Source organism: Bos indicus x Bos taurus, chromosome 19, assembly GCF_003369695.1.
Source record: "Bos indicus x Bos taurus breed Angus x Brahman F1 hybrid chromosome 19, Bos_hybrid_MaternalHap_v2.0, whole genome shotgun sequence".
NCBI classification, from domain to species: Eukaryota; Metazoa; Chordata; class Mammalia; order Artiodactyla; family Bovidae; genus Bos; species Bos indicus x Bos taurus.
The window spans coordinates 46,660,091-46,681,229 of record NC_040094.1 but is presented as its reverse complement, the minus strand read 5'-3'; the positions used below and the strand labels follow the sequence as shown (position 1 = coordinate 46,681,229).

General features: G+C 44.9%; 1 protein-coding gene across 3 annotated transcripts; it reads right to left on the bottom strand.

The window, feature by feature from the left end:
• Positions 1-496: 496 nt before the first annotated feature.
• On the bottom strand, positions 497-19,461 carry ARL17A (ADP ribosylation factor like GTPase 17A). 3 transcript variants are annotated; one of them, XM_027517487.1, is made up of 5 exons: positions 19,358-19,461; positions 16,063-16,229; positions 11,761-11,871; positions 4,889-5,013; positions 497-2,294 (listed from the first exon to the last, which is right to left on the bottom strand). In XM_027517487.1, exons 2-5 carry the CDS (start codon positions 16,208-16,210, stop codon positions 2,133-2,135), a joined length of 546 nt encoding a protein of 181 aa, XP_027373288.1. In that variant the 5' UTR covers positions 16,211-16,229; positions 19,358-19,461; the 3' UTR covers positions 497-2,132. The 3 variants fall into 3 exon arrangements, with proteins under 3 accessions (XP_027373288.1, XP_027373290.1, XP_027373289.1); XM_027517489.1 differs by lacking the exon at positions 19,358-19,461 and adding an exon at positions 19,312-19,335; XM_027517488.1 differs by lacking the exon at positions 19,358-19,461 and adding an exon at positions 19,250-19,312.
• Positions 19,462-21,139: the final 1,678 nt, after the last annotated feature.

The following is a 21,139-nucleotide window of genomic DNA, read 5'->3' as shown; positions in this document are numbered from 1 at the left end:
CCATTTAACAGTTAAGCAAATGGAGGCTCAGGGATAGGGAGGCAAAGAATGACAAGCCTGCTGCCAGGCAGGAGTGAGGACACAGGTGGGATGTGAATACGGCTTTCAGGGACCCAAGCCTTTCCTCAAAGGCACTGCACTGAAGTGCCTCCACTGATCCACTAACCATAAATCATCAGCTCCAGATTCAGAGAAAGACCTCAGTACTTCCAAGAATCATGGAAGGTAAGAATGAGGAGCACTGCTGAAGGCAGGAGGGCCCAGACAGCACCCTGGGATGTTTTGCCTCTTGTACAAGTGCCCTGGGGGTTTTTAACAGCAAGTCTGCTGAGATGGAGAGGGGAAGGAATTTTAAAGACGCTCAAGGTCTGAGTTTCTTTCTTTTGGCCTGCCCACGGTGCTTGCAAGATCTTAGTTCCCCCATCTGGGGTGGAACTTAAAGTTTAAAAAAAAAAAATAAATAAAGACGCTCAAGACATCCGCAAGCACATGGCTGTCCTCTCCTCCTTCCAAAGCAAGTCTTTATTGTCCAACCAATCAACAAGTATTTGATGAGGCCCAGCACGGTACCGGGCACACGCACTAAGCATAAATACAAAAGTGTAAGACACACTCCCTGCCAATTCGAGGCGCACAATCTAAATATTTCTCAGGACTTAATTGCATGGTTTAAAAAATCAAATCTGGACTTTGTTGCCAGTACTGCAAGGAACATTCTTTAAAGTCAATGTCTTAAGGAAAAACATTACACTCACATTGATCACATCATGACATTTCTTCCAAGTCATAGCAACTTCGTGGTTATCAACAAGGTTTACTTTTGTTAAAATTCATTTTACACTCTCCTTCTCTGTAATTTAAAACGAAGAGTTTTTTTTTTTTTTTTTGAAAAAGCAACTTTAAAAGGTAGTAGTGGAAGAGCTTAGGTACAAATTTGGACAACAGCTGTCTGGACAAAACAGCTCTAGACTACTGAGCAAACCCAGCTCGTTTCCGGGCCGTTGTTACCTCTATTTTGAGGATAACATAGAGCACGTTTCCACGTTTGCCATGATTCCATGGCATGGAAAATTCCATGATTGCCAACCAGAAGAGGGAGTCCCAGTGCCACGGAGAGTGGCCTGGATGAGACATCCTTCATGGCAAAATTTAGCACCAACCAATTTGGCTGCCGGGCGTCTCGTTGCCCAAATTTAACCCCTTGATTCTCTCACAAACTCTCAGAACTCCCGGGTGTGTGGTTCTACGAAGAGCAGCTAACCCAAACCGCAAGTTGGACTGACATACTGTACATGGTTCTGCTTCCATCTGGGGAGCCAAGCTCCTGCTTCAGGCGGAGAACATTCGGTGCAGAGCAGAGGAGTCTGGGCAGCAGCCTCAGAGAGGTGACGAGGAACACGAAGGCATCGCCCCTCCTTAACCCAGCCTGGGGCGTGGCGGGGCATCCCTGGCAAAGAGCCTTGCCACGCGCTGGGTGCCCACCCCAGAGGGTCTCCATTTGGCAAATAAGAGTCAAAGGAAGGAAGGATTCAATGATTTTCTAGTGTTACAGGGTCTAGTGTTATGGGTTTTTTTTTTCCTTCTCATAGAATAAGATCACTGATTTCTCTCAGTAACGTACATTAAACCAAGACCTCTGGGCTAGAAAATAAGTTCAGATCTGAACTTTGTATCTGTGGTAAGCAAGGGCCTTTTTAATTTGAGCCTTCTTTTTTTTTTTTAACAAAAGGATGCCAGAGTCTAACAGGATCCCCAGGTGTGCAGAGACCCCAGGCCTGAGCCAAGATCACACAAGTGAAGGCAGTCCACAGCCCACCCTACCCCAACTTTCCCGTCACAAAGACCAGTCCGGCTCTCGGGCATGGGGGAGCCCTTGGGACTCCCCCATGGACTCCCCCATGAACTGCAAAACTGGTCATCAAAGCTACTGAAATGGAAGGTAGTGTAGAAAATGTAACACTGGTTGTTCTTAACATGTAAGACTGGTTTCTTTAGAGCGTGTATAAGGCACTATGTGAGAAAGCTGCTCCCACGCCCGCCACACACCCACACTCGGCTCCTCACACGCACACACGCACACACAAGAGGCCAGCTGACTTTGCCACGACGCACGGGGAGCGCAGCACCTCCCGTCACTTCTGGTTTTTGAGCTGGTTGGAGAGCCAGTCCAGGCCTTCATAAAGCCCATCTCCACTGGTGGCGCAAGTAGCCTGAATGTACCAGTTTCTCTGGCGGAGGGAATGTAAGCCAAGCTTGTCTGTTATCTCTGCTGCGTTCATAGCATTGGGAAGATCCTTGGAAGAGAATATTCAGAAGTCAGTTCAGCAATGTTCCGTCCACGTAATGAAATACCATGCTCTTCCCCAACACCTGCCCTTAACCCACAGTCTTATCTCTGGCCGCCTAGAAGCTCAGGCCTCAAACCTTCAAATCGCCCTTAATTTTTCCTTCCCTCTCTTTCTCTCCACTCTCACAGTTCCACGCTGGGAAAGACCATTGGCTCTACCTGCAAAACATATTTAGAGTCTGACTGCTTCTCACTTGGAGTACTGAAATTACTTCTGAGTTGGTCTCCTCGCTTCTGCTCTTCCTCCCTGAAAAGTCTATCCTCAACCTGGCAGTCCGTGAAGTCAGATCAAGTCCTTCCTTCTATTAACACCCTTCGACAGCTTTGTCTCTCTCAGTGTAAAGAGCCCAAGTTCTCAGGACGCTCTGCAAGGTCTTTGTGCCCCCGTGACCCCTCCTGATGGTCCTGCTTCATTGTTTTAAATATAGCCCTCACCGCAAGTTTACTGTATTACAAAACTGACTGACTTAGTATGTTTATTACCTGCCTCCTGTAACTAGAATGCAAGTTTTACCGTGGAAGCAATCTCTGTCTATCTTGTTCTCTGACGTATTCCTAGTGCCTAGAACTGTGTCTAGCATGTAGTAAGCTGAAACCGAATTTTAATAAATTAGCATGAAAGAACAAGGTAGATCTGAGGACTTTCCTGGCAGTCCAGTGGTTAAGACTCCAAGCTTCCAATGCAGGGGCTACAGGTTTTGATCCCTGATGAGGGAAATACGATCCCACATGCCACGAAGCGCGGCCAAAAAAAAAGAACAAAGTAGATCTAGACAATGATTTGGAAGGACATCAAAGATATGCTAAGAAGCAGGTTGCAAAACAGAATGCAGAATAAGCTCTGGAGAGAGATGTAAGGAATTTAACAATGGTTTTATCCTGAAAAGCCGGGCTAGAATGTTTCACTCGATATTGTGAGTTGTCTGTGGATCTATACCCTGAACGTGTCCTGGTTCTATAATTAAAAAGAACAAACGTTTTCTTTTATCAAAGTCCACGTGCACTAATGAACCTCAAACTGACATCCAGTCTAACGGTGGGGTAATGGCCAAGTGAATGATGATGCGCCCACCATTTAAAATAGTGCTTACAAAGAGCTAGATGAGAGAACATGCCTCTGATAAATCTGAAATGATGAAACAGGACGCAACACTGTCAAAATGGTAAGATCTCAATTACATAACGAATGTATTCGTGAAGGAGAAAGTAGGGGGAAATGCATCAAAACCTGACTGTTTATCTCAGGCTGGCAACTTCCACAGGATTCCACCTTCTTCTCCACCCTTACTTCAGCTTCTTGTCCTGAGGCTGGATGGTTCCACATCTTCCTCCTACCCCCACTTTTACTGCTTTGTGTTATTTACATGGAAGCCGAGTTTCCTCAAGGACTGGCCCCATATCATCCAATTTCATCCCCCCCTTTGCTGACCCCCAACCCCACACCACTCTACCCCAGCTGCACTGGCTGCCTTGCTCTTCCTAGAACAGTCTGGCTCCCTTCCTGAGCGCCTTCAGGGGTCGTCTTTTTTTTTTATTAAAATATAGTTGATGTACAATATTATATAGCTTGCTGCTGCTTCTAAGTCGCTTCAGTCGTGTCTGCCTCTGTGCAACCCCATAGACAGCAGCCCACCAGGCCCTGCCATCCCTGGGATTCTCCAGGCAAGAACACTGGAGTGGGTTACCATTTCCTCCTCCAATGCATGAAAGTGAAAAGTGAAAGTGAAGTTGCTCAGTCGTGTCCAACTCTTAGCGACCCCATGGACTGCAGCCTACCAGGCTCCTCCATCCATGGGATTTTCCAGGCAAGAGTACTGGAGTGGGTTGCCATTGCCTTCTCCGATTATATAGCTTACAGGTATACAATAATTCACAATTTTAAAAGTTATACTCCATTTATACTTATTATAAAATATAGGCTGTATTCCTTGTGTTGTACAACATATGCTTATAGCTTATTTTTTAAATAGAGTGTAATTGCTTTACAATGTGGTGTTAGTTTCTGCTGTACAATGATGTGAATCAGCTGTATGTATACATATATACCCTCCCTCCCACCCCACCCCCACCCCACCCCACCTTCCTAAGTCATCACAGAGTGCTGACCTGAGCTCAGCTCCCTGTGCTATATGGCAGCTAGGTGTCATCTGATCAGACGTCCTCTTATCAGAGGGGCTCTTTGATCCTTCTCCACACCTGCCCCTTCTCCCTTGACTCCCCCCCAGACATAGGACATATCTGTTACTGACTGACGCTCTACCCAGTAGGAATGCAAACTCCATGAACTCAGGGATTTCTGTCTGTCTGGTTCACTGCTGAATCACCAATACCCCAAACAATGCCTGGATCTTAGTGAATGCTCAGTGGATGTTTGCTGAGCGAGTGAACGAATGTAAGACCAAAACTAAAAAGGAGGTGAAGGGGAAGGTTATGGGTGGGACTGGCGAGAGGGAGGCAGGCAGCTAATTAAATATCTCTATTTTTAAAGCGAGCAGCTGGTACTACTTTTCAGTCCCAGGATTCAGACAGCTAGTGACATACCTGTTTATTTACAAACACCAATAAGACCGCATCTCTGAGCTCGTCTTCAGCTAACATTCTGGTTAGTTCTTCTCGGGCTTCATTGACCCGCTCTCTGTCATTACTGTCGACCACGAAAATCAGACCTGAATGGAAAGCAGCAGCGTGTTAGTAATCTGAACCTGGGGAGGGTAGCTGTTCACACGTCCTGACAGCCTCTGCCTGCTTACATGTGTGGCTTCACTGAAAGCAATCAATACGGAAGCATATATAGAATCTCCAGAGTTGGGGAGCCTGCTGGACACCCCACCAGCCTTTTTCAGAGGCACCATGGCCCCTCAACAGATCAACAATAACAAGAGTAGACAGAGAATACAGCCACTATGGAAAACAGCATGGAGATCCCTTAAAAAACTAAAAACAGAACTCCGATATGACCCAGCAATCTCACTACTGGGCATATACCCAGGGAAAACCGTAATTTAAGACACACGTACCCCAATGTTGACTGCAGCACTATTTACAATAGCCAGGACATGGAAACAGCCTAAATGCTCATTAACCCAGAAAGGGATAAAGAAGATGTGATATATACATAAATGGAATATTACTCAGCCATAAAAAGGAATAAAACGGGCTCATTTGTAGAAACATGGACCTGGAGGTTGTCATATAGAATGAAGTAAGTCAGAAAGAAAAACAAATACTGTACATTAATGTATATATGTGGAATTTAGAAAAATGGTATAGATGATCCTACTGGCAAGGCAGACATAGACACACAGATATAAAAAAACAAATATATGGATACCAAGCGGGGAGAAGGGGCAGGAATTGGGAGGTGGGGGTTGACACATACACACTACTGATACTATGTATAAAGGAGAGAACTATCGAGAACCTACTCTATAGCGCAGCCAACTACTTAATGCACTGCGGTCACCCGAACGGAAGGAAGTCCAGAAGGGAGGGGATGCAAGTCTATGTACACATTTTGCTGTACAGCAAAAACTAATACAAGGTTGTGAAGCAACTACACGCCAATAAAAATGTTTAAAAGAATAAAGAGAGAAAAGGTTAGGCTCATGTTTAGTTACTTCATTTCTACATCATGCCTACACGATAAAGACCCAATAAAAATCTACGAACATCCACGTTCAGACAGTCTTCCCTGGCTGGCAACGCTCTGTGTATGTGGCACCTCTATGGGCCACAGGGTAACAGCCCTGACCCCACGGGAAGAGGAGACACAAGCCCTGTGAACCTTGTGCGCCCCCCACATCCATCTCTTCCTTTGGCTGGTTCATCTGTATCCTTCTGCTGTGTAATAAAACTGGAGGTCTAAGTGTAGCGATCTGAGTCCTGAGAGTTGTTTTAATGAAGACCGAATCTGAAGGGGGACTTCCCTGGTAGTTAAGACTCCGGGCTTCCAATGCAGGGGGCCTGGTTTCGATCCTGGTCTGGGAACTAGATCCCACATGCCGAAACTAAGACCCGGTGCAGCCAATTAACAAACAAAAAAAAGAACCTAAGGGACACTGCTGCTGCTGCTGCTGCTAAGTCACTTCAGTCGTGTCCGACTCTGTGCGACCCCACCAGGCTCCCCCGTCCCTGGGATTCTCCAGGCAAGAACACTGGAGTGGGTTGCCATTTCCTTCTCCAATGCATGAAAGTGAAAAGTGAAAGTGAAGTTGCTCAGTGGTGTCCTGGGAACTGCCATATTTGTGAACAGCTGAAATAAAGTGAGGGTGGTCTGGGGAGCCCTGAATTTGCAGCTGGTGTCTGCAGTGAGGGAGTCTTCTGCCCTTAACCTGTAAAGTATGGCCCAACCCCAGGCAACTGGTGTCAGAAATCTTTGCAGCATCCCACACTACAGCCCAGAGAAATTCCAGGAAGCAAGAGATGGGTCAAAGAACGGGACTGCCGCATCGTATCTGAGCAAAGGTGGCTGAAGCCTGCACAGACCTGGTCACTGCCACACTGGCTGGTGGAAGAGCTGGGGCCACGGGGTCTCTAGAGGCGGTGCCCAGGAGGAACTCAGCACACAATCCACATATAGGAAGGGGAAGACGCTCTGAGCAGTGATCCATGTGACATTAATGGCGGTAAGAACCGGGTGGTTAGCTGACAATAAGCTCTTTGGCAGACAAAAACAGGAAGTGGCTGCCAGAAGAACCATTTAATAATAGTGACCCTAGGCTGTATCAACAGAAGAGAGAGCAGCTCAGTCTCTAAAATATGGGCAAAAAAGCCTAGGCTACAGTGCACCAGTCAGAACATCCTGGGCGTGTTACGTGGTTGGTGCTCACCCCACACTCTAAGACACAGACGAACTGGAAGGGTAAAGACTGACGAGGACGGCAAAGGAATTAGATACTATGTCATACGAAAAACAATTTATATAACTGGGAGTACTTTGCCTAGAGCAAAGACTCACCGAGGGGACTGATGTCTGTCTTCAAGTATCTAAAAGCTATGACATAGACAGGTTCAACTTGTTGGAAGTAGATGGAAGATCAGTGGGTACAACTCCAGGAGGTTGAGGTGATAAAGAGCCAACAGGGGACTTGCCTAGTGGTCTAGCGGTGAAGAATCTGCCTTGCAATGCAGGGGACTCAGGTTCAATCCCTGGTTGAGGAACTAAGATCCCACACGCCACGGAGCAACGAAGCCCTCGCGCCATGGCTAGAGAGAATGAAAGACCCACGTGAGGTAACCAAGATCCCGTAAGCGACAACTAAGACCTGATGCAGCCAAAGAAGTAAATACATTTTTAAAAATTAAAAAAGTTAAAAAAAAAAAGAGTTAACAGAACTGCAAGTGCCGTGGGCTGCCTCAAGAGGCCTGCCCCTCACTGGAGATACTTGTGAGCAGCTTCAGTGGCCACTTGCAGGAGCCCACAGAAGGGACTCTGCTGGTGGGAAAAGGGTAGTGGAATGAGATGACCTCCGGGCTCCTTTTCACACTGAGACCTCACCACTGTGTCTAGGAGGGAAAACTTGTGCTGGCCCTCGGCCCTTTCCACACACCCCTTCCCCAACCCCTGACACCCCCACGCTTCCCAGGCCCACCCAACAGCTGCCTGACCAGCTGCCCGGAACAGCCCATTCCAGCAGACGGGAGTGCCCACAGCTTCTGTCTGGGGCTTACATGAGAGTCAAAGTCATGTCCGTTACATCACATCAGACCCAAAAAATGCAGAATGTTCAAAACTCCCCTCAAAGACTTGATAGGCTGCCAGTAAGTCTCTGGACTCCGATCACAGCTGAGTAAAGGCGGTTTTCCTGAATTCTTAGGAGACCCTTAGTCTCCCATGCAAAACCGACAGGGGAGAAGCTGACATATGATTCACTGGCCATTCCCAATAAAAAATAAAGGTTTATAAATATTAGGTCCCATTTTATATTCTTTTTATTTAGATCCTTGTGTGAGAAACAAAAGAACCAGCACCAGACTCACTACACATCTGAACTAAGAAAACCTAAAAAAGGTAAAATTACCAATGAATAGTGTGCTGTGATTTGTTTTTAGAAGTGGGTAGAAATATGTATCCACAACTGGCTGTATACGCATAAAATATCTTTGGACAGATAAACAAGAAATAAAAATGGGAAGAGGAACCGGGTGGTTTGGGGGCAGGAATGAGGTGGTGACTCTGCACTGTGTATTTTCACTTCTTTAAATTTTAAACCATATAAATACATTGCTATTTAGCAAATTCAAATACCTGAACCTAAATCAAGGAGAAAAATCTTTCCACATCACAACTAATGGCCTATCGAATGCACTATTTTATGCCTTCTCTAAGAAAATCCACCTGCCAACGCAGGAGACACAAGCGACACGGGTTCAATCCCTGTGTCGGAAGATCCCCTGGAGCAGGAAATGGCAACCCACTCCAGCATTCTTGCCTGGGGATTTCCATGGACAAGGAAGCTGGTGGGCTACAGTCCATGGGGTCACAGAGTTGGACACAACTGAGCGACTAAGCACACGTGATAAATCAACTAAGAAATCCCGTAAATAGTTCACATTCCAATCTACACCTACTTAACTATCTTAATTGAGAGCTAAGCTATCATTAACTCTGTTCTGCTCAACATACTGATGGAGAAGAAAATTTAAAATAAAAAAGTCAGCCTGTCTCTTGCAAAGGTGCAGGAAAAATAAGGGCAACATCTAAGATTACTAGTGGCTGCAATGTTTGAACTCACCAACTCAAACAGAAAATCCATTCTTCAAAGAGGCCCCATTTGCTTATTTCATCAAGAGTCCAAACCACCCACTCGAAGGTCCTAGAATATAGCCAGTTCCCTACCATCAAAGCAATGGCTATTGAAACTCAATAAAATTAGGCTTGCTATAAATAGAAGATTGAAAATAAAAAGGCATTTCTACTTGTTGACTGAGTGTGACAACTTTTAAAAGGGTCGGAGAAGGGAACCCTTCAGAGAATGAGGACATGAAACCTCTAGTATTTTGGACTCTGGATAGTTAATTTTATGTGTCGACTGGACTGGGCCACAGGCTGCCCAGACATTTGGTCAAACGGTATTCTGGGTGTGTGTGTGAGTGTGTTTCTGGATGAGATTAACATTTGAATCAGTACACTGAGTGGGCTTCCCAGGTGGCTCAATAGTAAAGAATCTGCCTGCCAATGTAGGATACATGGGTTCAATCCCTAGGTCAGGAAGATCCCCTGGAGAGAGGCAAACCGCTTCAGTATTCTTGTCTGGGAAATCTCACGGATAAAGAAGGCTGGCAGGCTACAGTCCATGGGGGTTGCAAAAGAGTTGGACACAATTTAGTGATTCAACAGCAACAACTAAGTGTCAAAACGTATACTGTCTGCAACAGATTGAAGCGTAAAACATAAAAATCTAAGCGTCATCAGGGAAGAATTCCATGCCTGGAGAATTCCATGCACAGAGGAGCTTGGCAGGCTACAGACCACGTAGTCACAAAGACTTGGACACTACTAACACTAACATCATGGAAGGCTGCTACGGTCATCAAACTGTTTCTCCGAAAATCAATAAAGGGAAAGAATTATATCTTTTTTCTGCCTTTCTTATATAAACTATATTTCAGAGAAACCAAATATTTAATAAAAGAATTCTTTATTTAGAAGGATTTCAGCTAATAAATGCAGATGGAAAGACAGAAAATAGTGGAGGGATAAACTGCTGTAGAATAAGAGACTAAAGAGATGTGACAATGAAATGCAATGTGTAAACTTTGATTCCCGATGCAAACAAGTCAAATGTGAACTGGAGAAACCTGAACAAGGACTGGGTAAAAGTGAAGTCACTCAGGCGTGTCCCTTTGTGACTCCATGGACTACAGCCCGCCAGGCTCCTCCACCCATGGGATTTTCCAGGCAAGAATACTGGCGTGGGTTGCCATTTCCTTTTCCAGCAGAATCTTCCCGACCCAGGGATTGAATCCTGGTCTCCTGCATTGCAGGCAGACCAGACTCTTTACTGTCTGAGCCACCAGGGAATCCCCCAAGAGCTGGGTACCAGACAGTAAAGAAAGGATATTAATTTTGGAAGTGGGATAATGCATGGAGATTAAGTTTTTCTTAAAAAGCTTTAGGGACTTCTATGGTGGGTCAGTAGCTAAGATTCCATGCTCCCAATGCAGGGGGACTGGGTTTGACCCCTGGTCATGGAACTAGATCCCATGTGCCACAATTAACAGTTTGCATGCTGCAACTGAAGATCCTGTGGGCCACAGGAAGACCTGGCTCAGCCAAATAAATATTGAAATCAAAAACTTTTATCAGTTTAAAATAAACACTGAAGGACGATGAGTAAGAGACATCATTTGCTATCACACACTCTGGGCAAAATGCTGATAACTTTTGAAGCTGGGTGTAATGGGTACATGGGGATGTGTTATGTATCTTCTTTGTTTTTTATTTTCAACTTCCCACTAACAAAAGTGAAAAAAGAAAAGATAAATGCACTATTCTGAGGAAAGACGTTCTAAATCTACAGGTTGAGACAATAACTACAAACAGACTTAAGTGTTAAAGGTCATCACTAAAATAATGATATACAATATAAAGGGGTGGTCGACCTGGGTATTTGGACTGAAAAGACCAATAAATATGGGTCATTACTATGAAACATATGCACTGAAAACACCCACCATCAGTAGTAGAATTTTCAAAATGAAAAGACTCCAAGTAAATTCTGAAATGAGTATGTGGATGCCAGATGGTTTGAGAATGAGGGTGTAAAAACTATCTGAACAGCTTATGGATCTCTGGATAGGCAATATCTATAAGGTTATCCAAAATATAATCAATGGAAAAACTCAGAGAGACTGGCATGGGACACATTAAAACTCCAACGTTTAAAAATCCAGTAATAAGGAAACAAGGCATTGATCTAGGATATTCGTGCCTGTTCATGTACTTGTGGGATAACAGGGAAGCTGGGAGGGACTATGGCCACACAGGATGCTGGGTTTGGGGGTTCCAACCATCACTGTCTATCTCTTTCTCTCCTTAGGCATGATTTTTCAGATATGCTCAACTGGCTTTAAGGAGTTTACAGAATTCAAATCCTTTAAAAATTGGTACTTCATCTAAGGCACTTTCAATTAACCAAAAGATGGAACTCATCAGGACAACCATTTTATAACTGTTCTGGATTAAGAGGAGATACCTGTGTAAAGCATTAAAGCCCAAGTATTTTTCCAAAGAAGGCAGGGACCACTTCTCAAACCCCCCCCCCCCCAGTAAATTTAAGTGGGTCATCGAAAGAGAAGGAATGACTGAAAGTCCAGATAGAGCAGACTGCCCCAAGGTTTTGCTTCAAGTACCCATCTTTAGGTGCGTTTAACAGAAATGGTTGCAAGGCAAGAAACTGGATAATCTCTACCTTGTGTGTTCTGGAAATAATGTCGCCACAGAGGTCTGATTTTGTCCTGGCCACCGACATCCCAGACTGTGAAGCTGATGTTTTTATATTCTACTGTCTCCACGTTGAAACCTACACGGGGAAGATGGGGAAAGTGTTTAATGCAGACTTTTGCTGGTTCAACAATTCAAAATAACTTCAGCTAACATTTGGACAGTATTTTTCGTTTATGAAGCAGCTTGCCAGTCAAAGATCTACAGCTTACACAACATACCGTGTTAAGTCAGCTTGCTCTCTGTGCATCTTGACAGGTGTCTCCCACCTGATGCCTCCTCTCCCTCTCCCAGCAGACTTCAGAGCAAACAGAAGCCATCGATAGGGCTGCTTTCTGCCTGCCACCACACACCACAGAAACCCACTTACCGCTTCATCCACACTTCTCTCCCTCCCTCTTGGAACAAGGAAGCAGCTAATGCTGATTCCATCCACCCATGTGCTGAATCTGGTCCACCTATGCTGTCTGGAACCTTCTACTATTGCTCTTCTCTGCCCCATATGAAATCTCCAACCTGTTCTCCTCAGCAGGCTTAGGATGTAAAAGTACATTCTTCAAAGAAACCCTTCCTTGACTCCACGTCATCACCTGCAACCACCCCTTTCTCCCTTTTAAAGTCAAACTTTGTTACCTCTCAGCCGTTACACCTTAGTTCTGCTTCACCATGCTTTATGGTTTCACTGAGGTCAGCAAGGTTGAGAAATCCATCAACAGCTCTCCAGTGCTTACATAATTTGATTTTATATCTGACACTACTGTTCATTCCCTCCTTGAAACTCTTCCCTGGCTTCCCATTTTCCTTATGTTTCTCTGGCTGTACCTTTTCAATCTCCTTAGTGAGCTCAGCCACGTTTGACTGGTCTTCGAATGATCAGGATCGTTTGCAGAGAACTGTTGCACATAACCTAATCATCCATCAGTGGAAATTTGTTAAACACAGAGCCACATACTATCTAGTTACTAAAACTGGAGGTTGATCTGTATTGGTTATTATTTAGAACAATGATTTATTTAGAACACGGCTTAGAACAATGATTCTCCCCCCTCCCCAATTCAGTAGGTTGCCTGGGCTTCCTCTTGCAGAGTCCTCTGGGGGGTAGGCTGGACTTCTCTTCTCCAGGTGATCTTTTTACTTTCAAGGAGCACTGAGCTCCCTCATGTGGTGGTGGTAGTGTTCCAAAAGGGCAAACCCCAAGGCACAAGCTCTTATCCAATCTCTGTGTGAATCACATTTGCTGATGTGCCCTTGGCCAAAGCATGTCATATGGCCATGCCCAGTATCACTGTGGAAGGGGACTGTGAAGGCTGTGGCTACTGAGGGGCATGATTCATTGGGGGCCATTAGTTCAATGATGTACCGCAAGACCGGTATTCAATCCATTCACCAAATGTTTACCGGACATCCACCATGTGCCAGGCAATTTGCTAGGCACTTGAGAACAGTGGTGAGCAAGGCAGACATGATTCCTGCTCTTATTTACACTTTTGGAAGAGAGGCAGTGAGTGAGCAATGACAAATATGCTGAGAGTTACTCAGAAGTTCAGGTTGCTATGGAAACTTACAACAGGGGAAAACCATCCAAGGGACCAGAAAAGGGATCCCTGAGAAATGCTGCTTAAACTGAGACTGAAAGAATAAGCTGACATTTAGCTACATAAGCGGTGGGGTCGGGGTGGGCGGGGGGGCGGGGGGAGGGTTGTGGGTGTGGTAAGGAAGAAGGTAGGAAAGCATTCCACAGAGAGGTAAAGACATAGAAGAGAACCAAAGATGCTGTGTAATGCAGAGGAAGCTGGAAAACAGCACGCATATGACTTCACAGAGATATTCACCAGGGACCTGGTGAGAGGGTAACAGGTAGGGAGGCCAGAGGTTCCCGTGCGGCAGGAGGAAATAAACTGCAAGTGGCAGACGTTTTTTTTCCTTCTCTGTTGATGAAACTGGTTCTGCCTAAGACTAACCTTTTTTTTCTTTTCTCAAACCTTGGGTTGATAATGGCTCAACAAACCAGTATTCATGTCAGTTATTTATGATTGGGGATGACATACCTTTTGCCATTCTATCTCAAATATGCATACTGTGGGACAGGGGCCTGGTGAAACTCCCTCAGCTTTGAGGTGTCTCTCTTATCTGATTAGAAGCTTGCCAACAGACATAAAATGCCTTGCTAAAAACTAGCAAGGGGGCACTCTTTCTGTCCCCTTCTGATATCTATGTCAGAAGCTTTCCCTGTCTCTGTTATACCTTAATGAAACTTTGCTACACAACAGAAAGCAGTGTGACTGTGTGCTTGTCTTTATTCATCAGCAAGCACCGTACCAGAGGGAAGAAAACTCCTTTTAAATAGAAATATATTGACTATTTAGATCTCCCCTGTAGAAGAATTAGAAAAGTTTGGAAGCACTGATTACCTCTACATTGATATTCCTCTTCTGTAAGGTAAAATAGTCCTGTATAAAGCATTTTGGCAATGTTACACTTAAATGGCAAGCACTATATTACAACTCCTGTTTTTATGTGGATTTTACACTAAAAAATGCAAGTAACATTTTCTTGCAAAGGACAGCTCCCAGGAAAATGTAAACTTTTGCTTTATGATATTTCTTTTGTATAATGTTAGACATGGAATAATTTTAGATCAAGAGTTTCTTTGAGTTGAGTAAAATGAAGGAAACCCTGTTACATGTTTTTAAGGAAAACATGCACACAGATACGTGTGTGGGTGTGTTCCCCTCTCCAATGTGTTTTCTAAATCTTGGCTCACTTACATAACCTGTTCATGTTTGTGTGTGGTGTGGTGGGCGTTGTGTGTCGATTTTCAATTAGCCTGGCTGCAGGCTCCTCAGAGGTGTAGTGTTTTGAGCTTTCTGTCATTGTGCTGTTTCTCTTCAAGGCCAGTTTGTTGTAGTGTTTTGGTAGGATTCTCATAAATGGTGGTCTATAAAATATGGCATTTTTTCTAATAAAAAATTCAATTCAAAAAAAAAAAAAAAAAAGGCTCCAAGTAGTCAAGCCTTGTCTCTGATCCCGGATTGAAATCCTCTTCTCTGGAGGTCACGGATCCTGGCATAACACACGGCTTACAGTAGCAAACTTTCAGTGGTCTAGAGGTTAAGAATCCACCTGCCAATGCAAGGGTCGTGGGTTTGTTCCTTGGTCTGGGACAATCCCACATGCCTTGGAGCAACTAAGCCCACGTGCCACAACTACGAAGCCCATGCTCCAGAGCCCGTGCTCCGTGACAAGAGAAGCCGCTGTAGTAAGTCCGAGCACCACAACCAGAGAGCAGCCCCCGCTTGTTGCAACTAGAATGTGCTCAGCAATGAAGACCCAGTGCAGCCAAAAATAAATTAAAACAAAAAAAGATATTCACCAAAATCACAGGTGTTTTGTTTTTTTTTAACATTTGTTTAAATTTTTTCTGTATGTATGACATTACAGAAGGATGAATTATTTTTATGAAAGGAGAAAAACAAGTAATTATCCTATTTTCTTTTTGGACTAATAACATTTTTTACAGCTATGGGTATGAGCATTTTCTCTGTTTGGTTTCCTCCTCATTTAAATGTTGCAATCTCTGAAGTTGCTCAGTTGGTTCCTGTGCCTAATCCAACTTTCAGAATACTAATAACATTCACATGCCCCCCTGGGGAGCCCACTCTCACTCAGGAGTTTGGATTTAGAGGCAGCTCAGGAGGCACAGACTAAGTTCTGCCAAAACTGCCTTTGCAAAAGCTGTAAATGGCCGACAAAACACAGAGCTGGTTTGCAGGAATAACTACACCGTCAGATTGTCCTCCAGCAATGGAACAAATCAGATTCATCAGTGGACCACCACCTCAAGTAGCTGGTGTGAGCCAAAGTGAAGGAGAAAAAAAAAACCATGCCATGTCCTTCTCTTTTTTCCACACTACATCTTTAAATGCCAGGAACATACTTGGCGTGGAGAGATGCTTCCACTTGGAAAGGCTCCTGGAAGAAAGATTGATTTTAATCATCATTATCTTTTCCTTTTTTTTTTTTTTTTTGGTCAAGTCGACAGGGTTAAATTTGTTCCACCTACATCTGTTTGTATGACTCTCCTATAAACCTAGCAATGTGCCAGAGATACCAGGAAGCAATTAGGAAATCGTATATTACCCGGTTTTGGCCTCAAGAAGTTTATGAGGCGGACAAGATTCTCTAAAGTAAGAATTCAGCAACACAAGAAGCTTGTAAAAGCACAACATACTGCAGTGAACACTGGTCCTGTCTCAGGGCGTTAACATACCTATCGTGGGGATGGTAGTCACAATCTCTCCCAGCTTCAGTTTGTACAAGATGGTGGTTTTTCCAGCGGCATCCAAGCCCACCATAAGAATCCGCATCTCCTTTTTCCCAAAGAGACTTTTAAACAATTTTTCAAAAACGTTCCCCATTGTTACTGAATTCTGTGACCTGAAGGAAAAGAAAGGCAAGTCAAGGAATGGTTCTTTGCAGAGATATGGACACACAAATACGAGACATACACACGAAATACGAGCCTCCACTGGAGGTGGCTCCTAGCAAAACTTCAACAATTTCAAGTATAGTTTGGCTAGGAAGGAGCTGAGTATCTTGGTTTCATAGGGGAAACTCAACTAAGCCGTTTGATGCCTTGCCAAAAAATTCACTTTTCCACTGCAGCATCCAAGTGGGGTATGGGAAGCCCAGTCTCAATGGTGGCAGGCTTTCGTCACCCTAAGTATGGAAGCAATGCCACCACAGATACAACTAATACTTCTGAAATGAGAACTTATGAAGCAGAGAACGAGTCTATTCTACACACAGTGAAGCAAACTCGTTAAGGCAGGTTAGATATCAACACCTCTTAGAAATCTAATAGTTGCCTTTGGCCAGTAGACAGTATCAAGACCCAAAAAAGAACCTAAAAAATTTCAGAGGTGAGGAAATAACAGCACTGGGAAACTGCATGGCTAACAAAGAAATTAATCAGGTAAAGACTGGGGGAGAGGCCACAGCACCCAGTGTTGACCATCGCCTCACTTTTTAAAAAATTACATTTTCTTTTTTTAGTAGAGTATAGTCGCTTTACAATGTTGCATTAGTTCCTGCTGTACATATATATTCCCTCCTCTAGGGCCTCCCTCCATCCCCCATCCCATCCCTCTCCATCATCACACAGCACCAAGCTAAGCTCCCTGTGCTTTACATTAACTTCCCACTAGCTAGCTGTCTTACACATGGTACATATGTCATTTCAGCCTCCCAACTGGCTCTACCCTCCCCTTCCCCATGTGCATGTCCATTCTCTAAATCTGTGTCTCTATTCCTGCCCTGCAAACAGATTCATCTGCACCATTTTTCTAGATTCGACATATATGCATTAATTTACAATATTTGTTTTTTTTTTTCCAATATTTGTTTTTTTGCTCCTTCTGACTTACATCACTCTGTATAACACTCCAGGTCCATCCATATCACTAGAAATGACCCAATTTCGTTCACTTTTATGGCTGAGTGATATTCCATTGTATACATGTACCATAGCTTCTTTATCTATTCATCTGTCAATGGACATTTAGGTTGCTTCCATGTCCTAGCTATTGTAAACAGGGCTGCAATGAACATCGAGGGAAGATGTGTCTTTTTCAATTATGGTTTTCTCAGGGTATATGCCCAGCAGTAGGATTGCTAGATCATATGGTAGCTTTGTTTTTAGTTTTTTAAGGAACCTCCATACTGTTCTTCATAGTGGCTGTAGCAATTTATATTCCCACCAACAGGATCACCTTACTGTTAATTATTAGCTTTTGAAACATAATTTACATAGATATAAACATACATGATAACATAGAGTTCAGTGAAATGTCATGAACCAAATCAAAAAAAGATGATTATCATCGACCCAGATCTCCTTGTGCATCTTCCCAATTATCACTCCTCCAAAGATAATCACAATAATCAACCCTGGTTATTCAAAGGAAGGACTGATGCTGAAGTTGAAGTTCCAATACTTTAGCCACCTGATGCAAAGAGGTGACTGGTTGGAAAAGACCCTGATGCTGGGAAAGATTGAGGGCAGGAGGAGAAGGGGGCAACAGAGCATGAGATGGTTGGATGGCATCAGGGACTCAGTGGACATGAGTTTGAGCAAACTCTGGGAGACACTGAAAGACAGGGAAGCCTAGCATGCTGCAGTCCATGGGTTCAAAAAGAATCAAGACATGACTTAGCTACTGAACAACAACATATTGACATATAACTGTAAAAATGTTCAATATTTTATTTTTCAGTAGAATACATGAGAGACTTTATAAAGGAAGGCAACAGTCAAGACAAATTTGTTGTTCAGATTAGCTTTGCAGAAATTTACATCTTTAATCTCAACAGATCAGCCTATTTGAAGTGTGGGCTTGACATTCTAATTACAGACTTAAAAGTAGTACTGTCCAATACTGTAGAGCAATTATCCTCCACTAAAAAGTAGTACTGACTACAACTCTAACCTTGTTACTGAAGTCTACAAAGATTCTTCAAAGAAAAATAAAAAATCCTGTTTCCCTTTAAACTGCTAATTATGGGGAAATTTTACTCCTTGGCAGAGCAGAGGTGAGAGGGAACAAGGACAGTCCATCTCCCATTCATCAGTTCCCTAGGGACCTTAGAGGTGAGGTCACCAAATTCCAGAAGCCCCACCTCTGAAATTTAGTCGTGTCCTACAGTTGCTAAACTTCATGGATGATGTCCAAGCACACATTTAATCCTAAGACATGAGAAAAGGAGCAGAGCATTTAACCTGAACAAAAATTAGATACAGGGAAGCTGCTACAACCAAAGAATGATAATAAATGCTTTAGTTATTCATAGGAGGCCATACAGAAAGCATACAGAAGTCCAATGCATTGCAGCACTCAAAATCCTGTGGGCGACAAAGTTAAAGATTCCTTGTCTTTGTTTTAGAGAAAAAGACAAATCTCACAGATGAGAAAAACCGTGAGGAACATTTTGCGGAAGGGGAGGTACATTTAAGATGTCCTGTGAAGCAAACACTCGATTCCTCCTCCCAACAGCACAGTACACATCCTAGCTTCAGACGCCCAAAGCCCGCTGGGCTGCTAGAGACCCTCTGGAAGACGCCGCCGACCCCGGCGCCTCTCTGGCACGCTCGCCTTCCTCTAACACAAGCACCAACTGTCCATCAGGGAGAACTGCGGGGAGATCTCCAGGACGCGAACCAGCGCGGGTGACCAAGTGGGCGTGCGCAGCCGGCGGGCACGCGCGCTGGGTCCCCCCGGGGAACGCGCCCGAGTGTCCTTTCTGCCCAGCTGCTAGGCCGCTTCCTCTCGACCTGCGGGCCCTCGAGAAAGCGAAGGCGCCTCCTCACCACGACCCCCCAAACCCCATAGTGGACTAGCCAAGCCTCTAGAGTCCCCCAGCCCCTGCCCTACAGAGTGCGAAGAGACAGGGAGACCCACCCGTTTCTGCAGGCAACCCGCTGCTCTCCAGCCTCCCTTTCTCTGAAGCTGCGAGAACTCACCCAGCCCTTGAGTGCCACAGCCCTCTCGCCCGAGCCCACGACTCACCAATCGCCCAACTGACCACCGGTACTAATACCACTCCCTTTAAGGTTTCTGAGCCCCTATGTAAAATGGCGACAGGATCGGGGCGGGAACAGTAGCCAACCAATCACCCACCGCTTCTTGGAGCTTTTGTACCAATGAGTTCCAGGTTCCATGAGTGACAACAAGTCTGGCCAATGTAAAGGACAATAAAAGCCTGGGAGGGAGGAGGCCCGCCCCTTGCGACCTAGGCGACGGCACGAAGCTCTGGAAATGCCGGTTTCATCTTCCAATGACAGCTCACCGCGTCCCGGCGAGACACGCCCATGTGCCCCGCCCCAAGGCTGCGTGCGACCAATCAAAAAAGCAAAAAGATTTCCGATTTGCTCCGCCAATCAGCTCGAAAAAATTCCACGGATTGAATTAACCCCGGGAGCATTCAGACCAACTGGGTGGGGCATGTGGGCGGGACCACGTTCACAGAGATATTTAAGGAAATTTGCCCGGGTTGAGCTAAAAGTAGAAACTAGCTTGAGGCGGACTTCTGTGTGGGAAACGTCCAGTCATCGGCACCGAAATTAGGCATAAGGAAGATTTCCTGTTCAGTCTGAAGCTAAACAGTCGCCTTGATTTTGAACAGATTTTCAACAGTTGGGGAAAATACTAGCCACCTGCACCTTCCTTCAGACGCACAGAACCAGAGTCCTCACTTCCTGAGAAATCCAGTCGATAACTCAGCCCCCAATGCCATCTTGTTTCACTAATGCCCGTAAATAGTTGTACCTAATGGTACATAATCTGGAAAACTAACATCTACTGAACACGTGAAATTTGTCAGGAAATATATCAAGGACTTGACATGTGTGACCAAAACGCCCCAGTGTGTTAGTTGGAGTCTACTATTATTTCTATTTTATAAAGGAGCTGGGCAGAGTTTTAAGCCTAGGTCTGTATAACATCTTAATCTTTTTAACCTAATACTTTCCTGGTCACAAAGTATGTGCATGTGTGCTAAGTCGGTTCAGTCGTGTCTGACTCTGCGACCCTATGGACAGCCCGCTAGGCTCCTCTGTCCATGGAATTCTCCAGGCAAAGATACTTGAGTGGGTTGCCATTTCCTCCTCCAGGGGATTTTCCCAACCCAGGGATCGAACCCACATTTCTTATGTCTTTTGCACAGGTGGGTGGGTTCTTGGCCACTAGCACCACCGGGGAAGCCCTAATGACTGTATGCTGTACTGTGCTGTGCTTAGTCGCTCAGTTAGTCCTCCCTACTCTTTGGAACCCCTTGGACTGTAGCTAACCAGGCTCCTCTGTTCATGAGGATTTTCCAGGCAAGAATACTGGAATAGGTTGCTATGTTCTCCTCCAGGGGATCTTCCCAACCCAGGGATCAAACCCAGGTCTCCTGCATTGCAGGCAGATACTTTACTGGCCTGAGCCATCAGGGAAGCCCAATGACTGTATTCAGTTCAGTTCAGTCGCTCAGTTGTGTCCAACTCTTCGTGACCCCATGAATTGCAGCACGCCAGGCCTCCCTGTCCATCATCAACTCCTGAGTTCACTCAGACTCACGTCCATCGAGTCAGTGATGCCATCCAGCCATCTCATCCTCTATCGTCCCCTTCTCCTCCTGCCCCCAATCCCTCCCAGCATCAGAGTCTTCCAATGAGTCAACTCTTCGCATCGGGTAGCCAAAGTATTGGAGTTTCAGCTTTAGCATCATTCCTTCCAATGAACACCCAGGACTGCTCTCCATTAGAAAGGACTGGTTGGATCTCCCTGCAGTCCAAGAGACTCTCAAGA